This window comes from Phyllostomus discolor, chromosome 1, assembly GCF_004126475.2.
Source record: "Phyllostomus discolor isolate MPI-MPIP mPhyDis1 chromosome 1, mPhyDis1.pri.v3, whole genome shotgun sequence".
NCBI classification, from domain to species: domain Eukaryota; kingdom Metazoa; phylum Chordata; class Mammalia; order Chiroptera; family Phyllostomidae; genus Phyllostomus; species Phyllostomus discolor.
In genome coordinates this window covers 25,495,750-25,523,403 of record NC_040903.2, presented here as the reverse complement: position 1 = coordinate 25,523,403, position 27,654 = coordinate 25,495,750, and the positions used below count along the sequence as shown (strand labels likewise).

Genomic DNA, 27,654 nt, shown 5'->3' with positions numbered 1-27,654 from the left:
CTTGGTAAACTCTACATGTGTTTACAATTTGGGATGGCTACGTGAAAACACACTTTCCTACTTATCTTCAAGTCAAGCAGCTGGGCCATCCTAATGGATTCTTCTCAACACTAGGCCATTAGGGCTCACGGCCTCGGGTTCCAGGCATGGTCAACCCCCCGGTGCTGTGTCTTAGATCTCCATGGCCCAGACTATTGAGGACTCTTGGTCAGTGGATGGTCAGTGGCCTGTCACCCCCCTGCCAAAGTAGAAACCAATGCAGGTCCTGACAGTCACAAAAGCAGGAGGAAGAAAATGTCACGTAAAGAACACACTCACATAAAGGGCTGCATCTGTACTAACATGAAGATGGCCTCCATCTTCCAACGCACTGCCAATTTGAGGTCCCCCATCCACTCAAAAAGAAGAGACTTAATCCCTAACTTTCTACATTATAAATTTTCAGGCCTACCAAAAAGTTGAAAGAGCAGGACCATGACAATTGTATACTCCATATTCATATCCAACACCTCACTCCATTTCCCTCCTCGATCCCTCCCTCCCTCCGTTTTTCTCCCTGTCTCCCACCCTCCCCCTTTGTCCATGTGTGGGTGTGCGTAAAACAATACACTATAAGCACAGACTTCTTTTTGCTGAACAATTTGAAAATTAGTTGGACATATTGTGATACTTCATCTCTAAATTCTCTAGCTTGCACATCTGCCAACATTGAGAGCATTCCCCTATACACGCAGCTATTTTTGACAAGATCGTTACTACACGAAGGAAATCCAACAATGAGAGAATACTATTATCTAATATTCCATCCACATGCAAATGTCCCCAGTGTCCCAATAATGTCTATTATAGCTGTTCGTTCTCAGTCAGGGATCACACATGGCCTTTGGCTGTCAGGGCACCCTGTCTCCTTAGTCACCTTTGACCTGAAACCATATTCTAAGCTTTGGGGGTGGGGGGGTGTCTTCACCGACACTGACAGTGTTAAAGAGGGAAGGCCAGCTGTTTTAGGTGTGTCCTTCAATTTAGATTTGTCTGACTGTTTCCTCAGAAGTGGATTTAGGTGGGCTATTTTGGCAGATGTTCTATCATGATGGTGCTGGGACCTCTTAGTGCATCAGTGGGACACCTGCCATCATTTGAACCCGTGAAGGGTGTTGACAAGACTGATCACAGCAAACTGACTGCTTAAAGATACAATGTCTTACCATGGATACTAAGCCATTTGCACGCCTTCATTTTAAACTACAACAGTTGTTCAAACTCTTACTCCTTGATAGCATACTCAACCAGCTATCATTTATCTAACATACTAACTTATCTACTCCTAAACCAAGAAATGCTAACTCCATTCTATAACAAAAGATGATATGAACCTTAAATGCTCAAGACTTCACCAGGAAGGTGGTTTTGCACTGGGTCTTAATAAATAAGATTTTGTCAAGAAGAGCAGGGGGAGAGTATTACACTCCCAAGAAGTATCATGAGAAAGGCATCATACCCGGGAGTAAATAATGTTTGAGGAAGTGGGAGCTGACTGTAACCAACCAGGCAAGAGATGAGAAAGGCCTGCTTAGGCCTTGTCTAGTGGCCAGAGAAATGTGAAGAAGTAGGCAGGCTGGAGGAAGTTACCAAAATCTCTGAAAGTGGAATGGGGGCAACTGCCTGTCTATGCTACCTTTACTGATACAGGGAGATAGGAGGGGCAGGAGTGGTCACTGAAGTTTGAGTTCAACATGTTAAATTTGAGATGCTGCTAGGACATTCAGATGGAGCTGTCCAATACACAGAACAAGGGGTCCGCAGTTCAGATGAAGGGTGATGATCTGGGTCAATGCTATGACGAGCTGAAGTCATGAAGAAGACAAGAAAATGGGTGTGGACAGGGAACAGTCAGTAGGTTTGGAGAGAGGAGCCTAGAAGAACATTCATGGAATGGGATACAAGGAGGATGGTGGTAAGGTAAGTCTACTTCTTGCCAAGACCCCAACTAACACACTGGTTTTTGGAAACTTTGATCTGAAAGTAATTGAAAGACAGGGAAAGGTTTTGACCAGATTTGCAAATTCAGGACATTAGTAAGCGGCAGTAATTAACTATTCTTAGGTAAAGATTTTTTAGACTAAAGATAACTTCATCGTGTGTGTTTTAAACGACATTAAGCAATGAGCCCAACTGTTACACTATTTACCTGGAGGTAGCATCAGATTCCATGGGTTAAGGGCTCAGTCCCACAGGACGGCCCTCACTGCAAATGGCAATTACAGGTCCAGGTTATCACCTGTGCTTCTGACCAGCTGGCTGACGGTTAGTCAGACGTTCGAGTGACCCTCTCCTTCGGTTTGATTAATTTGCCCTAGTGGCTGACAGTGAAACATTTACTTATGTTAACCAGTTTCTTATAAAGGATAGTATAAAAGATACAGATGAATAGCCAGATTAAAAAAGTATACAGAGCAGTATCTGTGGGAAAAAACATGGAGCTTCCATGCTTTCCGGGCACGCTACTCTCCCCAAATTTCCACAGCCTCAGCAGCCTGGAATCTCTCTGGCCCCATCCTTTCGGGGTTTATGAAGACTTTATTACAATACATAAGCATGATTGATTAAATCATTGGTCAGCAGTGACTGAATTCAATCTCAGTCCCCTCTCCTCTTCCAGAGATGGGGGATGGGGTGGGACTGAAGGTTCCAACCCTCTAATCACCTGGTTGGTTTCCCTGGCAACCAGCCTCCAGCCTTGGGAGGAGGGGGACTTTCCAGAAGTCACCTCATTGACATTAACTCAGGTGTGGTTGAATGGGGCTTGCTCTGGATAGAAACGTACACCTTTAACTTTCACATAACTGAAGCTATTTCAGGAACCAGTGACAAAAAAACAAATATTATTAGATGATGCTCCCATTGCTCCTGTTGCTTAGGAAATCCAAGGGTTTTAAGAACTCTGTGCCAGAGCGGACAGAGTAAATATATATTTCATATTATAAATCATAGCATTGCATTAACAGATGGATAATGAGAATATACAGATGAAGGTCAGTGGGAAAATGGTAGCTGGAAAAGGGCAAGGAAAAGGGAAAATGATGGAAAGGACAAAGAAGAATGAAAATTCAAGTGAAGAAGGAAAGAGGAGAAACAAAAGTGAAGGATATAAATGGAGGAAAGCAACCAAGGCCCCCTTGCAATCTTAAACTGCCTGCCTGCTCCAACATTTAGGCAATGTATAAAAAAGAACATTTGATCTACAATAAGCAATGATATAAAGGTCAACACACATATACCAACCATTAGTTTTACTAAAATTATTTATGATTCACATTTTAAAGTAAGGGTTCAAAATTCTTTTCTCTGTAGCTTCTGGTCTCAGAGCGGCTTGCTTCTTTCTGTTCCTGTGGATTTTACCAGACCCCTTTTCCTGCGTGTTTTGCTCCTGTAACATTCACTCCCTGAGGTCTGGAGCTGCCACAGGCCTGGGGCCAAACAGAAGTTCATCTGTACCATTAAGACTATGGCCTTAACATTCAGAAGAGATGGATTTAATAAAAAGCTTTAAAATTATCTATTACATATTAATATATGCAACATATAATATACATCTATAGATTGGTTATTCATAGAATTTTCAAATTCATTCCTTCCAAGCCTATCTACCTAGTTATCTATTAACTTACTTGGTAACATGATGCTGACGAAGTTGGAAGGATTTTTAATGACTAATCATTAACCTACTACTAACCAGTATGGGAAATAGAATGCATTCACAGAAATAGTAATTCTTACAAGAAAAAACGATCCATTACATTCAACTTGCTAGAACCATGTACTTATTACCATGACCTTCACAGTTCCCAAACACAATTGGGTTTTTTTTTCAATGTCTATTTTCAATTAGTTATCGTGATATGGCTATAAAACTTCTTAACAATCAGTAAGGTCACAGTAGGAGCCTGCCTAAATTCTTGACATTTTTCTCATTGTTTTCTGCAAAACCACATGCAGAGGAGGCAGTCATAATAGAAACAGTCAGCGAGCCATCACCAGGGCACACACATCCTCAGCTTTCTGTGCACACGACATGCGTGTGCGGGTGCTTGTACACGTGCAGGTGCCAAGTGCCTTCCAGACCTGAGGTGTGTCTGCCCTCCTGACCTTCCACCTTTTCCCCATCTTTTACACAAAGGCAACATCAATTAAATAATTAAAATTAGTTGCCAAGAATTATGAACATGTCAATGCATGAAAAAAAATCCTGCTCCTGACCGTATGTGAACTGGTCAGTTTCTCAGTTTTGGGTGTGGGTGGGTTCAGAGGGCAAGGGCTTTTGCTTCAGCAGATCTCCAGATGACATTAGGGTCATCTTAGTGTCCCCTGTGTCTTTAGAAGAGTCAGTCTACAAATGTGGCATGTAAACACAAGTAGACTTTTAAGATTAAAAACAGCAATTTATCACAAAAGTGATGCTTGGTAATCATGAAATGCTCTTTCTCTCTACTTCTTTGCCCTGCCCCCCCCCCCCCCCCCCCCGGCACCCGATTCCAGGGGAATGCAGTGAACGCTGAAATGAGAAACCATAATTACGATCACATTCCTGCCCCGGGGTCAGCCTAATTATCCACCTCTCAACCCGAAACAAATTTACCCCTTTAAAAATAAAGGCCCTTATCACTCATGGGAAAAATACAAACAAAGATTAAGATGACATTTACTCATAACTGCAACCTTTCATTTTTAAGTGACCTCTTAGCTTAATGACTTCAATGCATTCTCATTCAAGTGCAATATATATTGCAAGGGAGAATTGTAATAAATGGCACTGTCATGACCCTGAGGTTAGAGCAAAGGAATATTGGAAAATAAATCTCAATTCTGGATACTCACCAATCCTGCAATGGGGGTAGGCAATCTATTGATCTTTTTAACAAGTCCTGGCTTTATAGCATTCAGCAACCTGTCGTGGAAAAGGCAGAATGTCAAATGAGACATAAACCAAGATGGATCACACAAATCACCTTTATCCAGGGCTATATAGTTAAATTGCTGAATAAGAAAAGCAGTGAATTTAAAGTATGTGGTAAATCTCAATAATCTACGAGCCTTAGTGCATACAGGTGAAGAGCTTTGCCAACATCGAGTTTGTCCATGGCAGGTGAAGTGCTGGAATTTGGAAATGTTGGCAGAGAGGAGAGGTTGGAGACTGGGAGATGCTTCGGGGGAAAGGACAAACATGGGAACTGGGCGGTGGGGGGGGGGGGCAGGGGGCGGGGAGGCTGGGAGGGATTGTCTAGGATGGGAGCCAGGTATTACTGCCTAGGCAGGGCGTGGTCCCAATTCTTCTGGCCGAGGCAGGATCTTCCCTGGGATGCATGCACTAAGTTCAGAGACCCACATCTATCTTCCCAAATAATTTGCCAAGACTCACTACCTCCAGACACTCTTGCTCTTCGAGGAGAATAACTTTTTAAATGTGATCAAGCCTGCCTTAAGAAAGGGAAGAATACATTTAGCAAGAGGTTAACCAATCACGTCCTGAAGATTTTAAACAAGGCTGACCACAAATCCCTAGGTACAAAAGATGTGTGAGAAAAATATCTTGGGGGTAAAAATGGTAACACAACAAAGGGAATGCAAGAGAAAAAAATTATAACGACCTGTATTTTGCCGGGTAAAATGCGCACCCATGTTGTTGACCCAAATTTTCAGGGAAAAGAAATCTCTTGTTTTAATTTTTTAATTTGATTTTTAATTTATTTAGATATTTGTTTTTTGTATTATAAGGGAATTTTAGCATTTGTGTTTGAACATATATGGTACAAGAAAGTTTATGTAATAAATAATTACAAAACATAAGAACAGATACAAGGTATTTCAGGTACTTCCTATGTGTGATGCGCTCCTTATTTTTCCCTCAAAAATTTGCACAAAAAGTATGTATCACATATGGCAAAATATGGTCCTTGTCTTCAGAAAACACCAATTCAGAGTAAAAAGAAAGAAAAAAAAGCAACTTGTAAAACTAAAGTAGGGCTGGCACCGGGCTGACGCAGTAGAATGTAGCATTTGAAAGCAAGGTTACTCGTAAAGGGAAAACTGGAGGTCAAGAGGGGCTGCAGAACTAGAGCATTTATTCCCACGTTCAGAAATTCAAGGAGAGGCAGTCAGGTAACTTATCTCAGGCTGCAACATAAAGAGAAACTTGGGCCAGGAACTTCCTATGATCCAGGGGTCAGCAAGCTCTAATCCATGGGCCAAATTTGGCCCAATACCTGTTTTACTGGAAAACAGCTATGCCCGTTCACTTACATGGTGTCTATTGATGCATTTGTGCAGGGCTGAGTAGTTACGACAGAGAACATATGGATGCACAAAGCATGCAGTTTTTACTAGTGGGCCCTTTATAGAAGAAGTTTGCCAACCTCTATTACACAGGCAAACTTCACAGATACTGCAGGTTCGGTTCCAGACCACCACAATAAAGTGACCACTGCAATGAAATCAGTCCAAATCTTGTTGCTGGTGGAGGGTCTTGCCTTCAATTTATAAAAAACTCAACATCAGTGAAGCACAGTAAAATGAAGCGCAATAAAATGAGGTATGCCTATAAATCATGCAATCCGAGATTATAATCAGTTGTGAAGAATCTGTCCTTAATAGATTTCTACAAATCCATAATAACAAAAGATTCTTTGAAATAGTTTGATGGTTAGTCTTGAATGCAGCCTATATTTCACTTTGACACCACTATGCATTGCTATATTAAGAAACGTGCCTACAGTAGTTATGACCGATAGGGCGTTCTGTGTTTTCACCAAGGACTTTGCATGTAACTTCCACTGCTACTGTAACGTGCTGCCACCGACAGGTGACACCGGAGAGCACGCATGCCTGCTTGCCCACCAAGATGGAGCGCTTTTCATGAACGCACTGAGTTTTAACCATGAACTGAGTCTATTTTGAAAAGTGTTTGTTTATAACTCTAAGTTGGAAGGCAACTTGTTCGTGCTTTGCACTTCACAGTTTAGGAAGCTGAGGGCTGAGAAAGCGGATGCCCGGTGATGAGGAAGGAGGAACTCGCCCAGAGCGGGCGAGTGGCACGGCCGGCCCGGCACCCGGGCTGCCTGAGTCCGCACGCATGCGCCCTAACACACGGCTCCCATCCCACGTCTCGCGGCTTCAGATACACACATAGAGAGGACGTCTCCAAAGCAGTTTTAAATGTACAGAATTGTAAAGATACATGACTCTTCTCACTAGTTCTTAACAATGTCATGTTAAACTGGATTTTAAAATAGCATTTGTGCACAGCACTGGTCATTTAAAAGGAATCAAAAGGATATTCGGTAAACCGCAAGTCTTGCTGTCACTCCGGTCCCACAAGGCCCCAGAAGGAAACCTTCAAGACCTTCCAAGGAAAATGTATAAAGATACATATTTTTTTTAAAAAGACAGATGTAGCATGTATTATACACTGTCCTACACCTTGTCTTTCTCCCTAATGATACGTCTTGGAAGTTGAAAAATTTGCCTTGAAGAGTGTGCCTTATCCATCCATGTGGGCCTGTGTCCTTTCCAGCGGCTGTGACTGCAGACACACGGGGCTGGTGGGAGGGCGAGGGCACTGGCTGGGAGTCCAGCCGACGGAAGCCAACACCCGGCTGGCCCTCACTGGGCTTGTTACTTCAGGCAGGTCCACTAGTCTCAGTGTTCTCATCCTTAATATGGAAAGGTAATGGCACCAATTGCATGGGTGTCGCCGAATCTTCAATGTGACAAAACATGCAAGAAGCTAGCATACAGCCTGGTGCTCACTAAGTTCTCTATATCAATGTTTCTCTACATTTGTGTGTGTTTACAGTAATTCGATTCACAGCATTTTAGATCAACCACTTTCTCTAATATTTGAGACATTTCTAGTGAAATAATAAAATACTATTGTCACCAGATATTCCCAAGCTTTTTGCTAATTGACCAAAGTAGAAAAAATAACAAACACCCTTCCCCCCCCAAAAAATTGTAAGTTAAAAATCACCTTTTAAAGAGGCACTCTTTTTTGTCATCTATATCTGAAACTTGTATTAAAAATGTTAGTATCATGGCTCCACCAAGTCCTCTTTTATACATGTTTTTATTTTAAGCAGTCTTAAATACTCCATTATATTCATCATTTGTAGACTCATACATGTATGGAAGAAATCTTTCCTGTCACATGAAGTTGTAAAAAAACCCAACTATAATGCTAGAGTATAATTAAAAGAGCAAGAAAAATCTATGATATCTATCAAAAATTTTAACCACATATTAAAAAAATAAAAAGCCGCAGTGCTCTTAAACATTTGGAATACTTTCAAGACCAAGACAGGTGTGTGTTTTCATATAAACACTGCCCCAGTCTCATGCACAGTTTACAAAACACAAAGATAAAAGATAACATTGAATTCACATTGCAGAAATGCCCAACACCTGCTTTTCTGGTATTCTGCATTAGACTGAGGGCATTTTTTTATATAATAGGAGGCAAGTGAGAAAGTTTCACAGAACAGCTACAAGTAAGAGTCAAGGCCACTCGCAATTTTACTAAAAAGCACTATTGCCTTCCTGTGCAAATTAAAATATGACTATTTTCAATAAATACTTAATGATGACATGCTTTAAAGCAATGACATTTGATGTTTGCAACCTTTCTGAGACGCACTGTCCTCCAACTGCCCTGTCCGTACAGACAGGCCGTGCATCCTCTCCACCCCTTCTGCAGAAGAAGAGACTGAGCCCTGGCCGGATGCGAGGGCTCCCCCAGAGACGTGCCCAGCTAATTTTCAGAGACAGTCTTCATGTCTTAAGCCAGCCATTTTAATCTGTAACTTGGTTCTTGAGAAAATCCAGCTTTAGTGTTAAGCAAAACATAAATCAATATACACACACACACCCCAAACAAAAACTGTCTAAATATAATGGGATAATATCAGCAGATGGGAATGAAAAGAAAATGCAAGAGGATGTCTGCTGGCAGATGGGTAAGTATAAGACTCATCAAGTTTGCTCTGTGGGTGATCTCCCACCTCATCGTCAGGGACTGCAGAGAATGCAAGGTGGCCATTCACCCCACTGAGCAGAACCCCACACCAATGTCCCACCTGGTCTGTGCTCCCCAAAACCTGTAGCTAGAAGGCCTGAGCAAGTAATTTGCTCTCTCCATCTGTTAACAGATTACCTTTGTTCTCATCTAATGACATTTCTGGAAGACCGGCATAATTCTACGCAACAAAAAAATTAAACATCTGTAGTCATTCACATTGCATTCACATGTCATTTGCATGAACTATATTCACAACTACAAACAAAAATAAAGATAATTAAAAATACCGATGTGAGGCCTGATTAGGATGAAATCTTTTGTGATGTTTTATTTACCCAGCAGTTATTTATCAAGTCCTGCTGTGTGCCGCGCACAGTTTTAGGCCCAGGGGAGGCAGCAGCGAGCAAGACAAGCACAGGTCCTGCTCTTCGGAACGTATCATCTGGGTCAACTGGTCGACTTATCACGTGGTGTCTACTTAAAGGTGCAGCAGTGGGAGGGACAGAAAATAAACAGGCAGATAAAAGAGAAGAAAATCTCAGGTCGCATAAGCACTGGGAAGACAAACATCATAAAGGTCAGGCAGGTGGCACTTCAGTTGGGTGGTCAGAAGGCTGCTCTGGGAGGTAACATTTGAGAAAAACATGGAATGACTACGAAGGTACTGGCCAAGGGGAGATTAAAGACAAGAGTCTCTGGTGGACTGGACAGTTAGCAGAAAGGCCTGAAGGAAGGAGTGGGCTCAGTACATTCAAACGCCAATGTAGCCAAGCAGAGCAAGCGAAAGGAGGAGATCTATCACATGAGAGCCAGGGTGTAAGCGATATCCAGGCCCCGGTGAGGTGTCTAATTATTTCCTAAATACAATGCACTCGGAAGTACATCCAAAGATTTGAAAGACAGAGCTTGAGATACTCTGATTCATCATTTCAAATCCCCACTGCATGCAAATAGATAAAACATAAATTTATAACTAGTTTCATATATAAAGCTTTTGCTTATTAAAATATGGGTATCAGAAAGCATAGATAAATATCACACATTTATAACTTATAACACTCAGCTTCATGAAGAGGAAGGCACAATGAATCTGGATTAAATGGTCAAGGTTTTAACAGGTGAATCCAACGCAAGGTAACGATAAGCTACTCTACTGGGGTGTGGCTTGATCAGAGCCAAGTTTTCCCTTGAATAAAATGAGGATTTAAAAAAAAGACACACACATCTTCCACCCAGGACTGTGGTGAGGAGAGAATGGGACAATGTGTTGCTGGTGTTTGGTAAACGGAAGCTTGCACATTGACACTCATGTAATATACTGAGCATGTCCCTTTTTGCTAGGTAAGCACAAGTTATTTTAGTTTTAGCTTTTCCACTGGCCAGCTGCCAAAGACTAAAAGAAGTTTCCCTTATTTTCTTTTCCTGGCCACTTTTGGATAAAAATCTCACATAAATGAATCAAGTCAACAAACCATATAGTTGGCCTAATATGTCTGGTGAGAAATATGTAGAAACAGGAAAAAAACGTTAGGATCTTGGAGAATCTTTGATTATGAAAAAAGTTCATGGCATTCAATGTAAGCAAAAATACATGTGTTTCATATATACAAATCAAATGGTGTCTACTAAACTCTTACAGTCTAAATCTTCTAAATCTAAAACATACTGTGACCTGTTTCAAAAAGAGGCCCCCTATGTTCCTTCATGTGCTCAGCAAATTTTTATGGAGCTTGCATAATGATCTGGCCTGAAGTTGGGTACAGGGGACACGAGGGAAGACAGGGCGGACCCCACTGCCTCCCTCATGGGCATGCTCACCCATAGATTTAAAACCCACAGGAGGACCAGAACTGTGCTCACACGTGGCCCCCTGTCATGCACAGCCACCTACTGCACAGCCTTCCTGAGTATTCGAGAAGGTGAATTAAAGACATGCTCCAAACCCATTCTATGGAATACTGTTCTTAAGTGACTAAAGATTAGATTCCTTAAAGGGACAATTGGTGAGACATCCAGGAATGAAGCTGATGTCCTGACTAGACTTCAAGCTGCATTTGATAAGTCTTTGCACCACATCGTGGTAGCCTCTCAATCATACTTCAATGGTTATAAGATACAAACTGAAGAAACTTGTTTCCATTTGCAATTTAAAAAATAATCTCAAATGTCTACTCTGCAACAGAGTGGCTCTGTCTCAAATGGACTCTTCCAGCAGCCAATATAATAGCTTTTCAAGGGGCACAACACTGAGAATATCACTACAAAGGTATGTTACAGACCATCCAGACAGCAGGCATTATACCAACAAGCAGTGTATTTGTTATTGGACTGAAATATACACATTAAAGGTAAAATTTTTAAAGGATTGAAAAATTTAGCATATTCCACCAGTCATTCAATTCAGAAATTCAAGTCTAATAGTTATTCTAGTGTTTGTGGGAGGGCAGAGATGCTATCTGGACCTTGAACACAGGGTGGGGAATTCATGCCTAATCTCCTGGGAGATTACTTTATTCTTTGCAACAAAAGATTACATCATCATCTCTTTTTAGTTCAGTTTATACAGCTGCAATAGGCAACTGTGATCACAAAATTACCTACTTTGTGTCACTTTTAATTTGGCTCACTGGTGTTTTTCTATGTGGTTTCCTTGATCACTTTCTGGGTTTGACATGGTATCTTAGACAAAAGTATCTACTCTTTCATTTAATCTAACATGGCAACTATTTTTTAACCTAAGCATGAGATCAATTTAACCTTGACCATAAACCTGTTACAGATGTCATTTTTAAAGCTTTCTTTTCAGAGGTGCCTTGGCAAAAGCAGGAAACTTAATAAACTTTCTGAGGTCAAGAAAAATTGACTAAAATAAGGGGGAAAGTGAAACCTGGACCAAAGGGGGAATTTCATATGAACAAAATAGTGAAGGAATGCAAATTGCCATCATTAATATCTACCAAATGTCTGAGGGGGGCTATGCATTGTCCAGAGTGTGTGAAGTATAGCTCTATTTAAGCCACTTGGCTTGAACATGCCTAAAGAAGAGATCATAAGAGGTTTTAAAAGGCCTTTATAGACTTGAAATTCCAAGAAATTGGGCCTAATTCTGTGAATTCCAGGGTTCGGCGGTACTGTTACTATTCAGCATAGCTCCTGTGGCAGAGACCGCTCACCGAACTTGTCTCCTGTCCCTCCTGGACACACAGCTAGGCTACATTTGCCAGCCTCCTTTGCAATTTTCTGTAGTGATATAACAGAGCTTTCTGGCCAATGGGGCACGGGCAGAGTAATATGTATCACCCAGGCCTGCCCCGAAAATCTCTCCCAGGTGATTCTCCATTCTCTCTCTCCTCCCCATTGGCACCGAGGAAGACTGAAGAAGTCACGTGTTAAGGATGGAGTCACTGTTAGTTGGGGCCCCTGAACAGCTGTCTGGAGGCGAGTCATCTCCACCCTTCCCTGCTGCCAAAGTTGGGCTACATGGGAGTGAGAAGCACATTTCTACTATATTAACCCACTGAGATATAAGGAGATACATAGCACCCAGCATTACCGTAATGATTATGGCTCTCCAGAAGGTCTTTTCCCATTAACCCTTGTCTCCAAGTACAAAATTACACACATGGGCAGAGCCTTTCCCCCTGGGTCTTGCTGGGAAAGCAGCAGGAGGGAGAAGAGCAAAAATTTGGGAGATTACAAACAAATGGACCCATTATTAGTGTCCTTCTTTCACATCATTTCTGATGTTTATACTAAAAAAAAACCTAACACAACTAAATAATCTGTAAGCATGGAAGGGAACCTACAGCAATTATCTGATATCTTGGATTCCTTTTTGACTCATTTTAAATTTGTCTCACAGGCCAATCTCTGCATGACCATTCTTGCAGTCTTGAAATTATGAGATTTTTGGATTAGAAGAAACCTAAGAATTAATAAAAAAACCTAGATTAGGAAACTGTTACTAGACACACATCTGAGGTTTCTACCTTTGAGAAGAGGGCTTTCCCATGAAGCTTAGCTTTTTGCATTTCAAGAACTAATCCCCAGCCACCAGTCTCGGTCATCTTCCTCGACCTGCCCACCACGTGCAAACTGGCCCCACCTAACCCTTGGCATTGGCCGTGCTGCTTCCCCTCCAAAGACCTCTGCAGGAGTCCTCCCGATGCCTCCAACTAGTAAGCAAGCCCCTTTACCCCCAAGCTGCCCTTCCCATGATGCCTCCTGCTTAAGTTCCTCCCCACCTTTACAAGCTACAAGTTTAAGATGAAGCGGAATCCATGAACTGTGAAAGCTGGCAATACATGAACACAATTTAGTATAACCCCCCAAAAAGACAGGGAAAGAGAGACTCGAGTTGCTGTGACAGAGGCAAAGATACATGTAATCATCATTGTGCTATGTGGTAATTATGGATAAATGATTGTAATTAGTATTTCTTTTGCACAGCTAAAACACGGTGTTGCTGAGTTTACTGTCAGGAGGGTGGACAGATATCTTGGAAAGTGAAACTGCTGTGATGTGGCTCTGAATGCTTCTGTACCCAGACTTGAGTGAGGGAAGCAGCCAGCCCCTGGCTCTCCATACTCCTTGAGCAAGAAGTGCTCAGAGCCCAGAGTTCCAGAACTGGGACCCATAAAATCCAGAGAGTAATAAGGGCCTCCTGACACAGAAAGACCTGGGTTGGGCTCCAACTCTGCCACTCACTAGGCAGGTTATTTAAGTATTCAACATCCGTGAGCTTCAGATGTTGGAAAGTGGGGACGTAATACCCACAAGCCATGGCATGAGAGTGTGACACGTGCAGGTGACACACTTGGCACAGGCCTAGTGGAGAGTATACACTTCCTAAGTGGCAGCGATTATTATCGTCTCTTCCCCTCCAAGAAGGTTTCAACCCCAGCCCTGCCCACAGGTGGAAATCCGATGTGTCAACTATTGGCTCACGGCTCCTCCTAAGCGTCCTGTCTGCGGCTCACCCTAGGCTGGGAGTTGGGAGTGATGAAAGGACTGCAGTGAGGGAATGAGATGACGTTAGTCCTGAGGGAGGGTAGGCCCGCATGAATGTAGTCCCTAAAACTGGGGATGGGGAGGAAGGAAGGGAGGGTGCCGACAAAGCAAAGGCGGCACGGAGCTCCAAGGACAACCTCGGCTACATTGCAGCTGTGCCCACATTGCCTCTGGTCCTGCTTCCTTGCCAAAGTCTAGCCGTATTTCTTGCCAAGGCTCCCGTCTCCCTACCTAACTTGTCATCCTGCAGGTGATAGGGAAAGGCTAAGAGCTACGAGGCCTTTGCTGTCCTAGAAAGGGTAGGTCAGCTTCTAATGTGGCTAGTTAGCATTCTGGATTGATGTCCTATTCATTTCACCAATTGTTATTGAACACCCCACACCAGGTATGGTGCTAAGCCCACCCCCCACCCCCAGGGGACTGGGTTCTTCAGTGGGACTGACATGATCTCCGCTGTGGTGTGGATTACCTAAGACTCTGCGAAGAACACTAGTTCTGTGGGGAAATAACTTCCAAGTTCTAAATGAGTGATTTGGAAAGAACTTTGGAAACACAGCCTATACATAGTAAGGTTGTAAATTAAGGATGAATATAGCAAAACAGGTGTAAGAAGCATTTCTGTTTCTCCTTGGTATGGCATTTTATTCAAATATTTGTGTTTGGTGCACAGCAAAAAGTAACCAAAAGTCTCCAACAAATGTCATTTCCTCAGAAGTAAACCTAATGCCATGCTCCTCTGCACAGAGACCGTGCTAGCTGCCTACTGTTTGCTGGATGCTTTTGAAACTTTTAGCATGTTACTCAAGGTCTTTCTCAAACTGATACCCATCCTTCATCTCCAGTCTGTCCCATTTCTTCCCGGGCTCTGGCCACAATTCCTTCCTTAGGCATGCAAAGCCCCTTCGTATTGCTGAGCACTTTCCCAAGCTTGCTGTCCCCTCTGTCTGACTTGCCTTTCCCACAAGCCTCTCCACATCCCTTTGTGGCCTAGCAAACTCCTACTCATCCTTCAAAACCCAGCTTCAAGCTCATCCTTCTCTCTGAACCATTTCCTAGGTAGGAAGTGTATCTTTCCCCTCTAGGTGCCAACATTCTTTGGCTTCCCTGTTTATCATAAATCACCGAAACTGTCCAAATTTCCCACCAGGCAAAGGGTCAATCCTCTCTGTAAGCCCAGTTCTATTATAAGGGACAGTCCTTGGTAGGGCCTCAATTTGTTTGGTGAGTAAATTGATATAAAACAAACAACAATTGCAAAGTATCCAGAAGCTAAAAACATCAGTTTTGTAATTCCAATAGACTTCAAGTTCATTGGCAACTTTGCAACCACAGTTGGGTGAATCACATCTGAACCATTTTCTCAGCACCAAGACTAAAGGTGGGTTCAGGCAACCACATCATAAAAGAATCAGCTGACAGGCTTCCGGTTCCTTCCCACCAATCACTGTCATTTCTTTGAGTTCCTGCTGGGCTGGGGAATGGAGGGTGGGGATTAATGGAGTCACTGTGTTCCTCTCGAAAGGACACTTGTGAGCTGGCTGGCCCCAAAGAAGGTCGTGAAGTCTCTGGGTTCTTCCCTTTGATGTAGCACATGGCACAAACGAGAAGAGGGCTGCAGGTGGGGGGGTGGCACCATGGCTGTTCCCTCTCCCGCGGCACACATCATTCTACTTTTCTGGGTGGCAGCAGAAACACAAAACGCAGGCTTATTCAGAGGAATGGAGAGTGTCTTCCTGGGGCCAGAAGCTCCGACAGGGAAGGATTAATACTAAAAACAAAGCCTTTTCATCGGTTATAGAAAATGGGCTTTAAGTAAAAGACAACTGTGGTATTTAAGCAATAAAGTCTCATCTCTCCATTCCATGGACTTTCTTGTTCTGTTCTGCTTCCTGATTTTAATGAGTGTGCCTTTGATATTCAGTTTTAGTGTTGTTATTTCCTCTGCATCTGGCAGCACATTACAGTGTGATACTAGCGCATCTAGAAATGCACTAAACAACATTGGAATGAGTCTTCTAAAGGGCATAGTAAACATCTTGAAGCAAAATTTTGAATATCATAATGTATGTGTATGTGTGCATTTTATAACACAGAGTTCACCCACTGAAACTAGAATCTGACTTTTCTTTGTTCATTCACAAGATTGTGCAACCATCACTGCAAACTAATTTTAGTTTCCTATCTCCCTAAAAGAAACCCCATACCCATTAACTGTAACATCCCATCTCACCCAACCACAAGCCCCTAGCCGTAAACAACCCACATCTACTTTCTGTCTCTATAGATCGCCCATTCGGTACTTTTCCCATAAACAGGATCATATAATTCATGGTCTTCTGTGACTGGTTTCTTTCACTTGGCATAATGGTTTTGGCTCATCCATGTTGTGTCCCTTATTGATAGTTAATTCCTTTTGGTGGACACATAATACTGCATTGTATGGATATATCCATATGGATATATGGATATATCCAGTTGTATGGATATATCCCATTTTATGTATCCTTTCGGTGGTTGAAGGGCATTTGGGTGGTTTCCATCATTTGAGCATCATGAATAATGCTGTCATAAACATGACAAGTTTTTGTTTGGTCACATGTTTTCATTTCTCTTGGATATGTACCTAGAAGTATAATTGCTGGGTCATACAGTAACTTAACATTTAAAGCTTTGAGGAACTCAAATTGTTTACCAAAGTGGTTACACCACTTTACATCCCCACCAGCAATGCATGAAAATTCCAATTTCTCCATATCCAGGACACACTTACTGTCTTCCTTTTTAATTACAGCCATTCCAGTGGGTGTGATAGTATCTCATAGTGGTTTTGACTTGCATTTTTCAAAAGACTAAAGAGGTTAAACATCTTTTCATGTGTTTGTTGCTCCTTTTTATGTCTCGTTTGGAGAGATCTTTATTCAGATATCTTTTGCTATTTTTAATTGGATTGTTCCTATTTTTATCATTGAGTTGTAAGGGTTCTTTATGTATTCTAGATATAAGTTCCTCTTCAGATATATGATTTGCAAATAGCGTATTTTCTCCCATTCTGTGGGCTGGGAGATGGTATCATTTGCAGGACAAAAGCATTTAAATTTGACATAGTCCTATTTATCTCTCTTTTTTCTTTTGTTGTTTATACTTTTGATGTTATATGCAAGAAATAGTTTTCTAATCCAAGGTCACAGAAATATACTCCTGCATTTTATTCTAAGAATGATATAGTTTTAGTTCTTACCTTTTAGGCCTATGGCCCATTTTGAGTAAATATAGCATTGTCTGAGTACACACTGATTGATTATGAACATGTTAATAATTTTAAAAGTTTTTAATTTGGAATTATCTTCCTTCTTCCGTTCTCTTCTGATGGACTGCATTCCTGCCACGTGCAAGCACCATGCAGCATGGAAAACTGTATGAGTCACTGTCGCTGTGTCAAGGAATTTATAATGTAACAGAAAGTTAAAACAGACAACCTCATGAGTAGTCCCATGTGTGGGACGGATTACTTGCTCTGGACAAAGCCAAATACTTTCAAATCAGAAATGAGCGGGAGCACTCGAAATCAAGGCCGTCGCCTCCACCCCAGGGTGTTCGGTTATCCCTGCCAAGGGCACTGCGAGGAGGAAGGAAGCGCTGGATTCAGGCTGCAGGTAGAGGGTACCTTAGTGGAAGAAAAGGTGCCCAATGTGTGGGTTTAGGATTTAGAAAGATGGGAATGGACAGGGAAGTGAGCACTCAAGTGGCTGGAATGAACTGCAGTCAAAGGCACACAAGTGGGGCAATGCAAAGAGAATCAGAGGAACAATAGTCATTCTCAGTGGCCAGTGCAAAGGGGTGGTTTCGATAAGCCACACAGAAACACTGCTCCCAGACAGTGAGGGACACCAGGTTCTAGACAAGGGCACCTCAGTCATGTCCTGTCTTGTGAGGGGGGGCGCCGGGAACCGTGCAGCATGTTCGGGAATATTAGCCCCGTGGCAGAGTCCTCAGTGGTCTGTAGACTAATCACTCAGCCATAAAGTCTCAACTTTCTATGTGTCCTTTTCATGCACTCATTCTTCTTCCCCTTAACACACAGGGGGAAGTCTATTTCTGCACGGTTAACTGGAAAAAGAAATCATTTATGAACTGGGTCCTTGATGAGATATTTAAGAAAAGGTCCTCTCTGTGGGTAACCAAAGGAAACATTTAGGAAGGAGCACTCGAGGCAGGAATTTTGACCACTTCTCTGTGGGAAGCCAGCCCACCCAGCCTGACAGCCCAGTGGACACATTGAAAAAATGGATTATTAGGGAAATACAATTAAGGAGCTACCAAATCCTCTCAAATGCAAGCAAATCCTAATCCCCCATGTAACTCCCCAGGCAGGCCACGGGATAGGCCAGTTTCTCCTCTACCACCCAAGCAGCCCATATTTAAACCTGTTGTTATAATTTTAAAAGTCAATCAGTCATTCTAACAAATGTGTAATAAATTGGTGCAGTAGGAAAGAGATTAGGCCCATGATTTTAATGAGCAGAAGTTTCATATTATTTAAGGCACAGACTGATAGGGGGAAGGAAATCACCTATTTTGAAAGAAGTGGTCTCATTGCATATTTTGAGGGAAGTGGTTTCTGAATGATAATTTTGCTAAAATAAATTTCGAACACATTTTTGGAAGCATCAAAACATGCTCTATAATTGCTCTTCTTGGTCCAGGTCATGTAAAACTATGTGTTAAGAGAAAAGAAGCTGTAACAAAAATTATATACTTTTAAATAGACAAAACTCTTGCAAAGATGGGTGAACTTGAGAATGTTTCCAGTGCACAATGCTCAAATGCACATGAGGGTCTCGTGTAGCCTCTTATAATCGATGCTAAGGCGCAGTTTGAATGGGAACAGTAACCCCCCACACACTGTGCTAAGAGTCCTTCTTTTGAATAGCAACCAAGGGCTCTTTATTTGGTGGGGATTTTTTTAAAGGGCAACACTGGGGGTCCATTCTGCTCATTCTGAGTCGCACCAGTTCGCCTTCCGTGTTCTTCATCTGTTTCCATCTTCCTTAACATAAGGCGGTCAAAAATAGGATAGCCAGTTCTTGCCTAAGTTCCCACCTAAGCCAGGCCAATCTTCAAACAAAAAGCAGCTTTTCATGGGAGATCTCTAAAAAAAGAGTGGGTTGAAATGTCCTCGCTTGAACTTAAAAGCTTAATGAGCCTTGGTGCCAAAGAGCTGGAGACAGGCCAAGTCAGGGAGGCCAATTGTGATTTGGCAGAAAGACAAGGGAGAATCCTACATAGAAGGCCTATCAAATTCTTAGCAGCCTGCTAAGGCCAAAATCAGTGAGCACAGGGGCACAAGTTTGCTGAGATTTGAATGAGCATCTGGGTTAGAGAAAGAGCTCTCAACAAAGAGCTCTAGACACTGGGATCTACCACCAGTCACCTGGATGGAGGCCAGATGACTGGTCTCCATCCAGTCATCTGCAGAAGTAGGTCCGAAGGTCTGATCCAGCCTGAAGGTCTGGCTGAAGGTCTGTTCACCCCCCAGGGTTGCTGAGAGGATTAAATAAGGAATGGGTCTGTGAATACTGAACAAAGCAATGCTGATTCAAAGGCACCAGTCTGGAGTCCCCAACAACTGTGGTGACCACACAGCCCAGGTAGTCAAGGTCAGTCCCAGATTTCATTGGTTGTACCAGCATCTCAGCTGGTTAATTCCCCCATTCACTCTCAAGAGTTTCATTGGAATGACAAACTACAAGCCTTTGGGTCAGATTAATCTCATTTCTTTTGCAATAAGTTAGGGAAATACTGCATGTGTAGTTTATATTAGATAAGACCTCTTAAAAATAGCCTGTTGAAATGATGCAAAAGCAGAAACCAGACCTAAAACAATCAGGTTAAATCAGAATCAGTTGACTGGCAGTTCGCAGAGATGGTTGTTAAGCTCTCTAGTCCCTCCCTCTACCAGGGCTATGAAATACAAGTGACCTCGAGCTTCTCAAAACTCTACTTAGATCCCTTGGTTGCCATGACACCACACTTTCTGGTTTCTTTTCCGCTCTCTGATCCTCCTTCATGAGCTTCTCTCTCACCTCTCACGCAGGGTTGAGGCTTCCTCAACCCAGACCTTGTTCTGCTGTTCTTTTTTGTTTGTTTTAATTTAATTTTTTAAATTAAATTTATTGGGGTGACGTTGGTTAATACAGTTATATAGGTTTTGAGTGCACAGTTCTATAATACATCATCTGTATATTGTACTGTATATTCACCACCCAAAGTCAAGTCTTCTTCTGAAGACTCGATAAGTGAAATCTTCACTTATCCCCCCTCTTACCCTCTCCTACCTCCCCAACCCCTCTTTCCCTCTGGTAATCACCATACTATTGTCTGCCTGTAAGTTTTGGTTTTGTTTTTTGCTTCACTCCTTCACCTGTTCCATTCAGCCTCCAACCCCCTGCCCTCTGACAGCTGTCAGTCCGCTCTCTGTCTCTATGAGTTTGTCTCTATTTTGTTTATTAGTTTATTTGGTTCATCAGATTCCACATATGCATGAAATCAGATGGTATTTTTTTCTCTGACTTGTTTGGTTCATTTAGCATAGTACTCTCCAGGTCCATCCATGCTGTTGCAAAAAATAATAGTTCCCTATTTTTTATGGCCAAGTAGTATTCCATTGTATGAATGTACCACAGATTTTTTTACCCACTCATCTACTGAGGGACACCTGGGCTGCTGCCAAATCTTGCCTATCGTAAATAATGCTGCAATGAACATAGGGGTGCACATATTCTTTCAAATTCATGTTTTAGGCTTCTTTGAATATATTCCCAGTGGTAAAATTACTGAGTCTAAGGCAGTTCATTTTTAATTTTTTAAATTTGTTTATTTATTTTAGAGAGAGGGGAAGAGAGAGAGAAAGAAAGGGAGAGAAACATCAATGTGTGATTGCTTCTCACATACCCCCCGCCCCACCCTACGGGACCTGACCCGCAACCCAGGGATGTGCCCTGACTGGGAATTGAACCAGCAACCCTTTGCTTCATAGTCCCATGCTCAATCCACTGAGCTACACCAGGCAGGGCCATTTTTAATTTTTTGAAGAACCTCCATACTGCTTTACCACAGTGGCTGCACCAATCTTTGCTCCCACCAACAGGGCACAAGGGCTCCCCTTTCTCCACATTCTTGCCAACACTTGTTGTTTGTTGATTATTGATGATAGCCATTCTGACAGGTATGAGGTGATATCTCATTGTGGTTTTAATTTGCATTTCTCTAATGATTAGTGACATTGAACATCATTTCATATGTTTATTGACCATCTGTATGTCTTCTTTGGAAAAGTGTCTATTCAGGTCCTTTGCCCATTTTTTTAATTGGATTGTTTGTCTTTTTGTTGTTGAGTTCTTTAAGTTTTTATAAATTTTGGACATTAACCCTTTAGCCAGTGTATCATTGGCAAATTAATATTTCACAAAGGAGGCAAGAACAGACAATGGGGTTAGTCTATTGATAGTCAAAGATAGTCTATTCAATAAACGGTGTTGGGAAAATTGGATAGGTGCCAAAAACTGAAACGGGACGACCTTCTTACACCATACACATGAATAAACTCAAAGGAGATTAAAGACTTCCATGCTAGACTTAAAACCACAAAAATCCTAGTACAAAATATAGACAGTAAAACCTCGGACATTTCTCATAGCATTATCTTTCTGATATACTCCTCAGGCAAGGGAAACAAAAGAAAAAATACACAAATGGGACTACATCACACTACAAAGTTTTTACACAGCAAAGGAAACCATCAGCAAAATAAAAAGACAACCCAGGGAATGGGAGGACATACTGGCTGTGATCTTCACACCTCACAGATGGACCCTGATGTCCCGCAATAGCTGACCGATCTAATTTGAATACGTACAATCCATCCTCTCACCTCTCCCCCTGGGTGGGCTGTGTGTCTCCCAAATGCACTGAACTGAACTCATGACCGCTCCCAGCAATCAGAGAACCCTGCACAGCTTTCATCGGGCCCCCACCCTGCCTGTCATTGACTACTGAAACTGTGGTGTTAGTTTTCAGCCTTTTCTTTCATTTACCCATACCCTATATTCCACCAAGTCCTACTGAATTCTTCAAAACTCTTTTCATTTGGATTGCTCTGGAGACCAAACCCATAAACCCTCCTATGGCTTACAAGGCCCCAAGCACTCTCGTCCTTGCTTAACTTCCCTCCATCCACGTTCGTCTCATACCATTGTCTCGTTTTCTACATTTTGACCAGACATACCTTGCAGTTCCTCCAATACACAGAACTTTTTCCTGCCTGTCTTGGGGATCTCAAACATGTTATTCTTTCGGTCTAAAGTATGCTTCCTCCCTACTCCCATCTCCCTCCCCTTTTCCTCTGGCTAATTTCTACTCTATATTCATGCCTCCACCTAAATGTCACCTCTACAAGAGAACCCTGAAGCTTACAACCCACGTGGAGTAAGGCTTTAGACTCCAGATGTGATCGGGGCACCACTGTCACATGATTTTATTGCAGTGAACTTGTCACTCTAGTAACTTACTACACTTCTAAGTGGGATTTTTAAAAGGTTAGTTGATTGAAGGAAGAGGAGCCCTCCCCACACTGACAAGCAGATCTTATGTATGTACAATACGCCAAACACAGCATGCTCACCCCAAACCTCTCCTCCTGCTCGCGTCCCTAGGCAGGATACCCCTCTCTTCCCCTACTCTATTTTCAGCCAATGTAAAAATTCAATTGATGTAACATTTCCCCAATAACTGAGTCCCACACTATAAAGATCTCCCCTTGTTTAACGTATTAAATCTTGGTCACTTTTGTATTTACTCATACACAGGCTGACACTGTAACCACTACTTTGTGTGTGTGTTCTATCCCTGAGCACATTATGAAACTCTTGCAGATCAGGAATAAAGCCTTGCATTTCCTTTTTATGCCCCTTGGTGCCTACTCTCGGGCTGTGCAGAACGTGGTCGACATCCAACAAATCCTCCTCCAAATGACAAAATGTCTCCATGGAAAGCTACACCATGTACTCCCAGCCTGTCCTAGAGACATGGACAAATCTGTGTGCGCCACATCTTATGCTGAAATCAGGACAAGAATCCAAGACAAACCCTCTTTCTTAGAATAAGCAGCTCATTCATCAGCGATGATATAAACAAGTGTCTACCAATAGATTTCTTATCTTCAGAAAATCATTCCAGCAACATAAGAACTGAGACAAAAATCCACTAAGGCATTCTCTATTGGTCATTTATTTGCAGAGTAACATACTCAGACTCTGCACTCCATGATAACGTGTCTGCAGAACAAACTAAGTTCACCTCTATGACTCCAAAGAAGACAGTGCCATCACAGAGCATTTTACACATAAAGAAAGCAGGAGCTTCCAGCCCTTGGCCTCCAAGTTCTCAGGGATGGGTCCATTCTTCATGTAAAAGTGTGCGTGTATGCATGTGTGTGTGTGTGTGTGTGTGAGAGAGAGAGAGAATCAGAGACAGAGAGAGAGGAGAGGAAGGGAAGAGATAAGAAGAGCGAAGACAGAGATAGCAGATAATATTGAGGATGACAGTTAAGATTGGGAGAAAGTTAAGGTCACTGATGGTTAGGTAGCCTAGGTAGAAATCTTACTATTAGTCTCAACTTAGTTAATACGTGTTAGTAACAGGTGTATTATGTGCTACACGCGTGTCCAGTGAGGGAAATTCAAAGAAGATCAGAAAGGTCTTCAGGAAGCTTTCCACCGGGGACAGGAAGCAGATGCGGGACAAAGAGCTGAAATGCCAGCAGTAGGGGTCCTCAGAAGCCTGAGAGGGACCCACTAACTCTGCCTGGGGTGCTCTGGAACAGCTTCTCAAAGAAAGAAACTGCAACAGACTGGAGGGATCAGGAGGAAATGACATCACCACAGAGGTCAAGGTTACCGATTTCAAAACAATCGGTCTCGCCTCCAGCTCTGCCAGCCAATGCTCATACATACGGATGATGAAGTCTGTAAGGGACCCAAACTTTCTTGCCCAGTTTTTGATCACAGGCTGGGCAAGAGAAGCCAGAAAGTAAAATCAATTCGTTCATCCTGTGGCTTGTCGGCAGCCCCAGGCAGAGAGCTGATGGGCGCACGGTGCCACTGAGTTCCATGGACTGTGTCATATTCGTAATTGACTTTGGGCCTATTTCCAACACTATTAACGAGGAGAGCTAGTGATCCACAGTGCCAGCAAGAGCCAGACACCACTGAGTGCTTTACGGGATTCTCTCCCTGGAATCCCTCAGGGACTGTAAGAGGCAGTAACTTCCCCGTTTCATAGACAGAGGGGGGAAAGTTAACATTTGAGTGTCTGCTAGGTTCCAAGCACTAAACAAGGAGTTTCCTACATATTTTCAATTCATGAAATTCCCAGAACACCCCTATGAACTAGGTATAATTACATCTGTTTTTATAGGTGAGGAAACCGGTGCTCGGGGAGGCGAGGGAACTTGCCTGAGGACATGGGGCAGGCGAGTCCGAGTTCTGGACTGTCCACTAGGTTGAACCATACAAAATCACGTTTTCTGACTGATTTGGTCTACTAATACAACATTATCATAGAATTCAACTTAAGGTTCCCCAAATGCATTCACTTCCCATTATACTCTCTCATTAAAGGATGTGCACTGCCTTTTGTTATATATACAACCTATGTAAAGCAAGTATGGCACAATGATAATAACTGTATTTAGTTGTGGGGCATATGGGTAATCCTTACATTATTATATTATAACCCTCACATTATAATCCTTACATTATTCTTGTAACATATTTTTTTATACGTTTGAAAATTTCTAGTAAAAAATCAGAGCTGGGGATGCTGGGGGTCTGGGGGGAGTGGATTATGAAGAAATTCCTGAGAAAACCTTTTGTAAAAAAATTATTTGATTTACCCAGATAGCATTTTTGCATTGCCCAAACTCAATTACTTCACTTTATGAGGATAAACAATTTACATCTAAAATCAATTCCATGGTACTCATGGGCTGGCCAACTTCTCCTGTAAAGGATAGATAGTAACGAGGCTCGAGAACCCACACGCAATCTCCGGTTTTGTTTTATTTTCAGCTCTTTAAACATGTAAAAGCCATTCTTTGCGAGAAGGAAGGCCAGTACAAAAACAAACTAAGGGTCATGGTTTGCCAGCCCCTGATACAGATGGAATGTCACAGAGTTCCATCTAAATAATAAAGTCAGAGTCAGGAAAACAAGTCAGAAACTTTCCTTTCTGGAATGATTTCAAAACAGTCTGACCTGGGTGCAGGAAAGTGGATGACCCTCGCAGCGACTCTGTACAGGGAAGGGCTTCCTTAGGGAGCGGGTTCTTTTTTTAATGTTCTTTAGTTCTTCTTATTATTTTTATTTTTTATTTTTTTATTGTTGTTCAGACTGAGGAACGGGTTTGCTTTTTTTGTTTTGTTTTGTTTTGTTTTTGCAGCCTTCCTTTTGAACCCTGAAGTCCTCGAGGACACAATGCAGTATTCAATGAACACTTCTAACAGCATGACAATTGTCACACGTTTGCAGCTTTGTCACACATTGACCCCAGATCTCTAATGCTCAGAGGAGAGAAAGCCCAGTCATTTGAGCATTACTCTCTCAAACTTCAACTATACACACTTGGCAAAAGCGACAGAGCAAGAGAGATGATTATAGCAAGAACACATCCACTACAATTCCAGCTGGCATACGCACTCTCTTTTATGCTTGCTATTACTGTAAGTTATGCACTTATGCATAAGTATCACTGTTTACACGGGGATGCATATGTGAAGCCATGTGCCTGGGAGAAGCCGTGTGCACTGCACTTTGCAGGCGAAGTGAAAGAGCTCCCAGGGCAATTTGGAGGCTCATCAATTTCCATCTGCTAAGCTGCCTGTAGGTGCCAGTCTTTTCTCTCTGCCACCGCAGTTTTTATTTTTAGTACAGGCCCACCGCTCTCATTGTCTCCATCTAGTTTTGACGGCTCCACCTAAGCACACTGAAATCTACATCGTCCACTGACCACAGCTCCCCGTCCTCTCATGCCCTCGCTCTTACTGGACTTGCCTTCTTATCTTAAGAAGGACAGCCAGGCCCTTGATGCTTACATTTCCAAGACCGCCAACCCAGTGAGCCCCCAGCGGTTATCCTCTGTACTGCCCTTCTCCTCACACTCTCGGTTTTCTGGCACCGGTTCCATCCCAGCACGACCTTCCAACCTCTTGTTTTTCTCTCCCATTGCAATCCCACCTCTACACACAGGGCAGTAGAGGAGAGCAAAAGCTAAGAAATCAGACTTCTGCATTTAAATCTTTCTTATTTGTATAACCTTGGCCAAGTTAGGCAACCCTCCGTGCCTCAGCTACTTCCACTGTACAATGGGTATGGTAATAGTCCTCATAGGCTGCAGGTAGGTGTAGAACCAGGCTGGTAAGAAGAAAATCAGGCCCCAGCCCCAGACGATGCCCTTTAGTTTGACAAGAACTATGAACTTAAAATCCCAGGCTCATAAAAAAACTCAGGAAATTTTTAGTGGACAAAGAGCATGGTGTCCCTCCATGGTTGCAACCAACAGTTAGAAACTGATCCAACTCAGACAAGGAGATGAGAGTTTGTTGAACAAAAGGAAGAATAGTTTTCAGCTGGGGTCCTATGTTTTTAAATGTGGCTATATGGGCTGTGATTAAGGAGTTAGAGCTCCTTAACCACCAGCATCCATGAAACTCTCTCTGGTTCTAGAGAGTGGCACAGCCTTAAGCAGTTTTTAAAAAAACTTTCCTGAACTTATTGGGGCGACTGACATTGGCTCACAAAGTTATATAGATCTCAAGTGTACTCTGCTTTCCAAAGACAGGTGTTTAAAACCTGCATGGACCCATTGACTGGCAACCCTCCCTTTCCTGAGACCCTCCAAGCTGAGTTTCCTGCTGTTTGGCCCTTGCCATCAGCCAACCACACACCTGGAACAGTGCAAGGCCCCCTCCTGGCCAACCTGGTCTCTGGAGACAAGTCCCAGAAAATGCACCTGCTCATGCCCATCTGCAGCAGCCCAATATGCTCAGATCAAACCTAGCCATGCGCTGACCAAAATGGAGAGCGGAAATCTCCCTCCGTTGTTACCAACCTTCAGTGCATGCAGCTGCTGGGTCATGTTTTTGTGCCTCGTTGCTCTGTGGGACACATGTTACCCAGACAGTAACATGTGTCCACGTCCTGTATTGACCAGCCTCTCAGTTTCAACAGCAGGCTGTTTGCTATCCAAGACCTTTATTTATTTAAAGAGACTTCTGCTATAATCTCTGCCTCCACATTGTCTAATCATACTATTTCCTAATCATGGACTGAACTTAAACCCTATCTCTCCACTCTGATATAGCTCTAACACTCATGAATGTGTTTGCAAAAGGCCAATGGATAGTGGCATTGCACACATAAGAGAATCCATCCTCTAACTCAACATCTTCATTTAGGTAAAAATCAAATCCTGTGTGTGCAAATGTCTTTAGATCAAGAGCCTTGCCTTCACCTGAGCCTACG

At 42.6% G+C, this 27,654-nt stretch overlaps 1 protein-coding gene across 21 annotated transcripts in view; it reads right to left on the bottom strand.

Moving 5' to 3' along the window:
* The window catches only part of LIMCH1 (LIM and calponin homology domains 1), a 316,639-nt gene that overhangs the window by 163,361 nt on the left and 125,624 nt on the right, over positions 1–27,654 (bottom strand). For 20 of the 21 annotated variants that reach the window (XM_036020029.1, XM_036020033.1, XM_036020045.1 and 17 more), the window contains exon 3: positions 4,876–4,945. The exons of the other annotated variant lie outside the window; for it this stretch is intronic. In XM_036020029.1, coding sequence (XP_035875922.1) covers positions 4,876–4,945 — 70 coding nt within the window. The remainder of the gene's footprint in view (positions 1–4,875; positions 4,946–27,654) is intronic. 21 annotated transcript variants of the gene reach the window in all.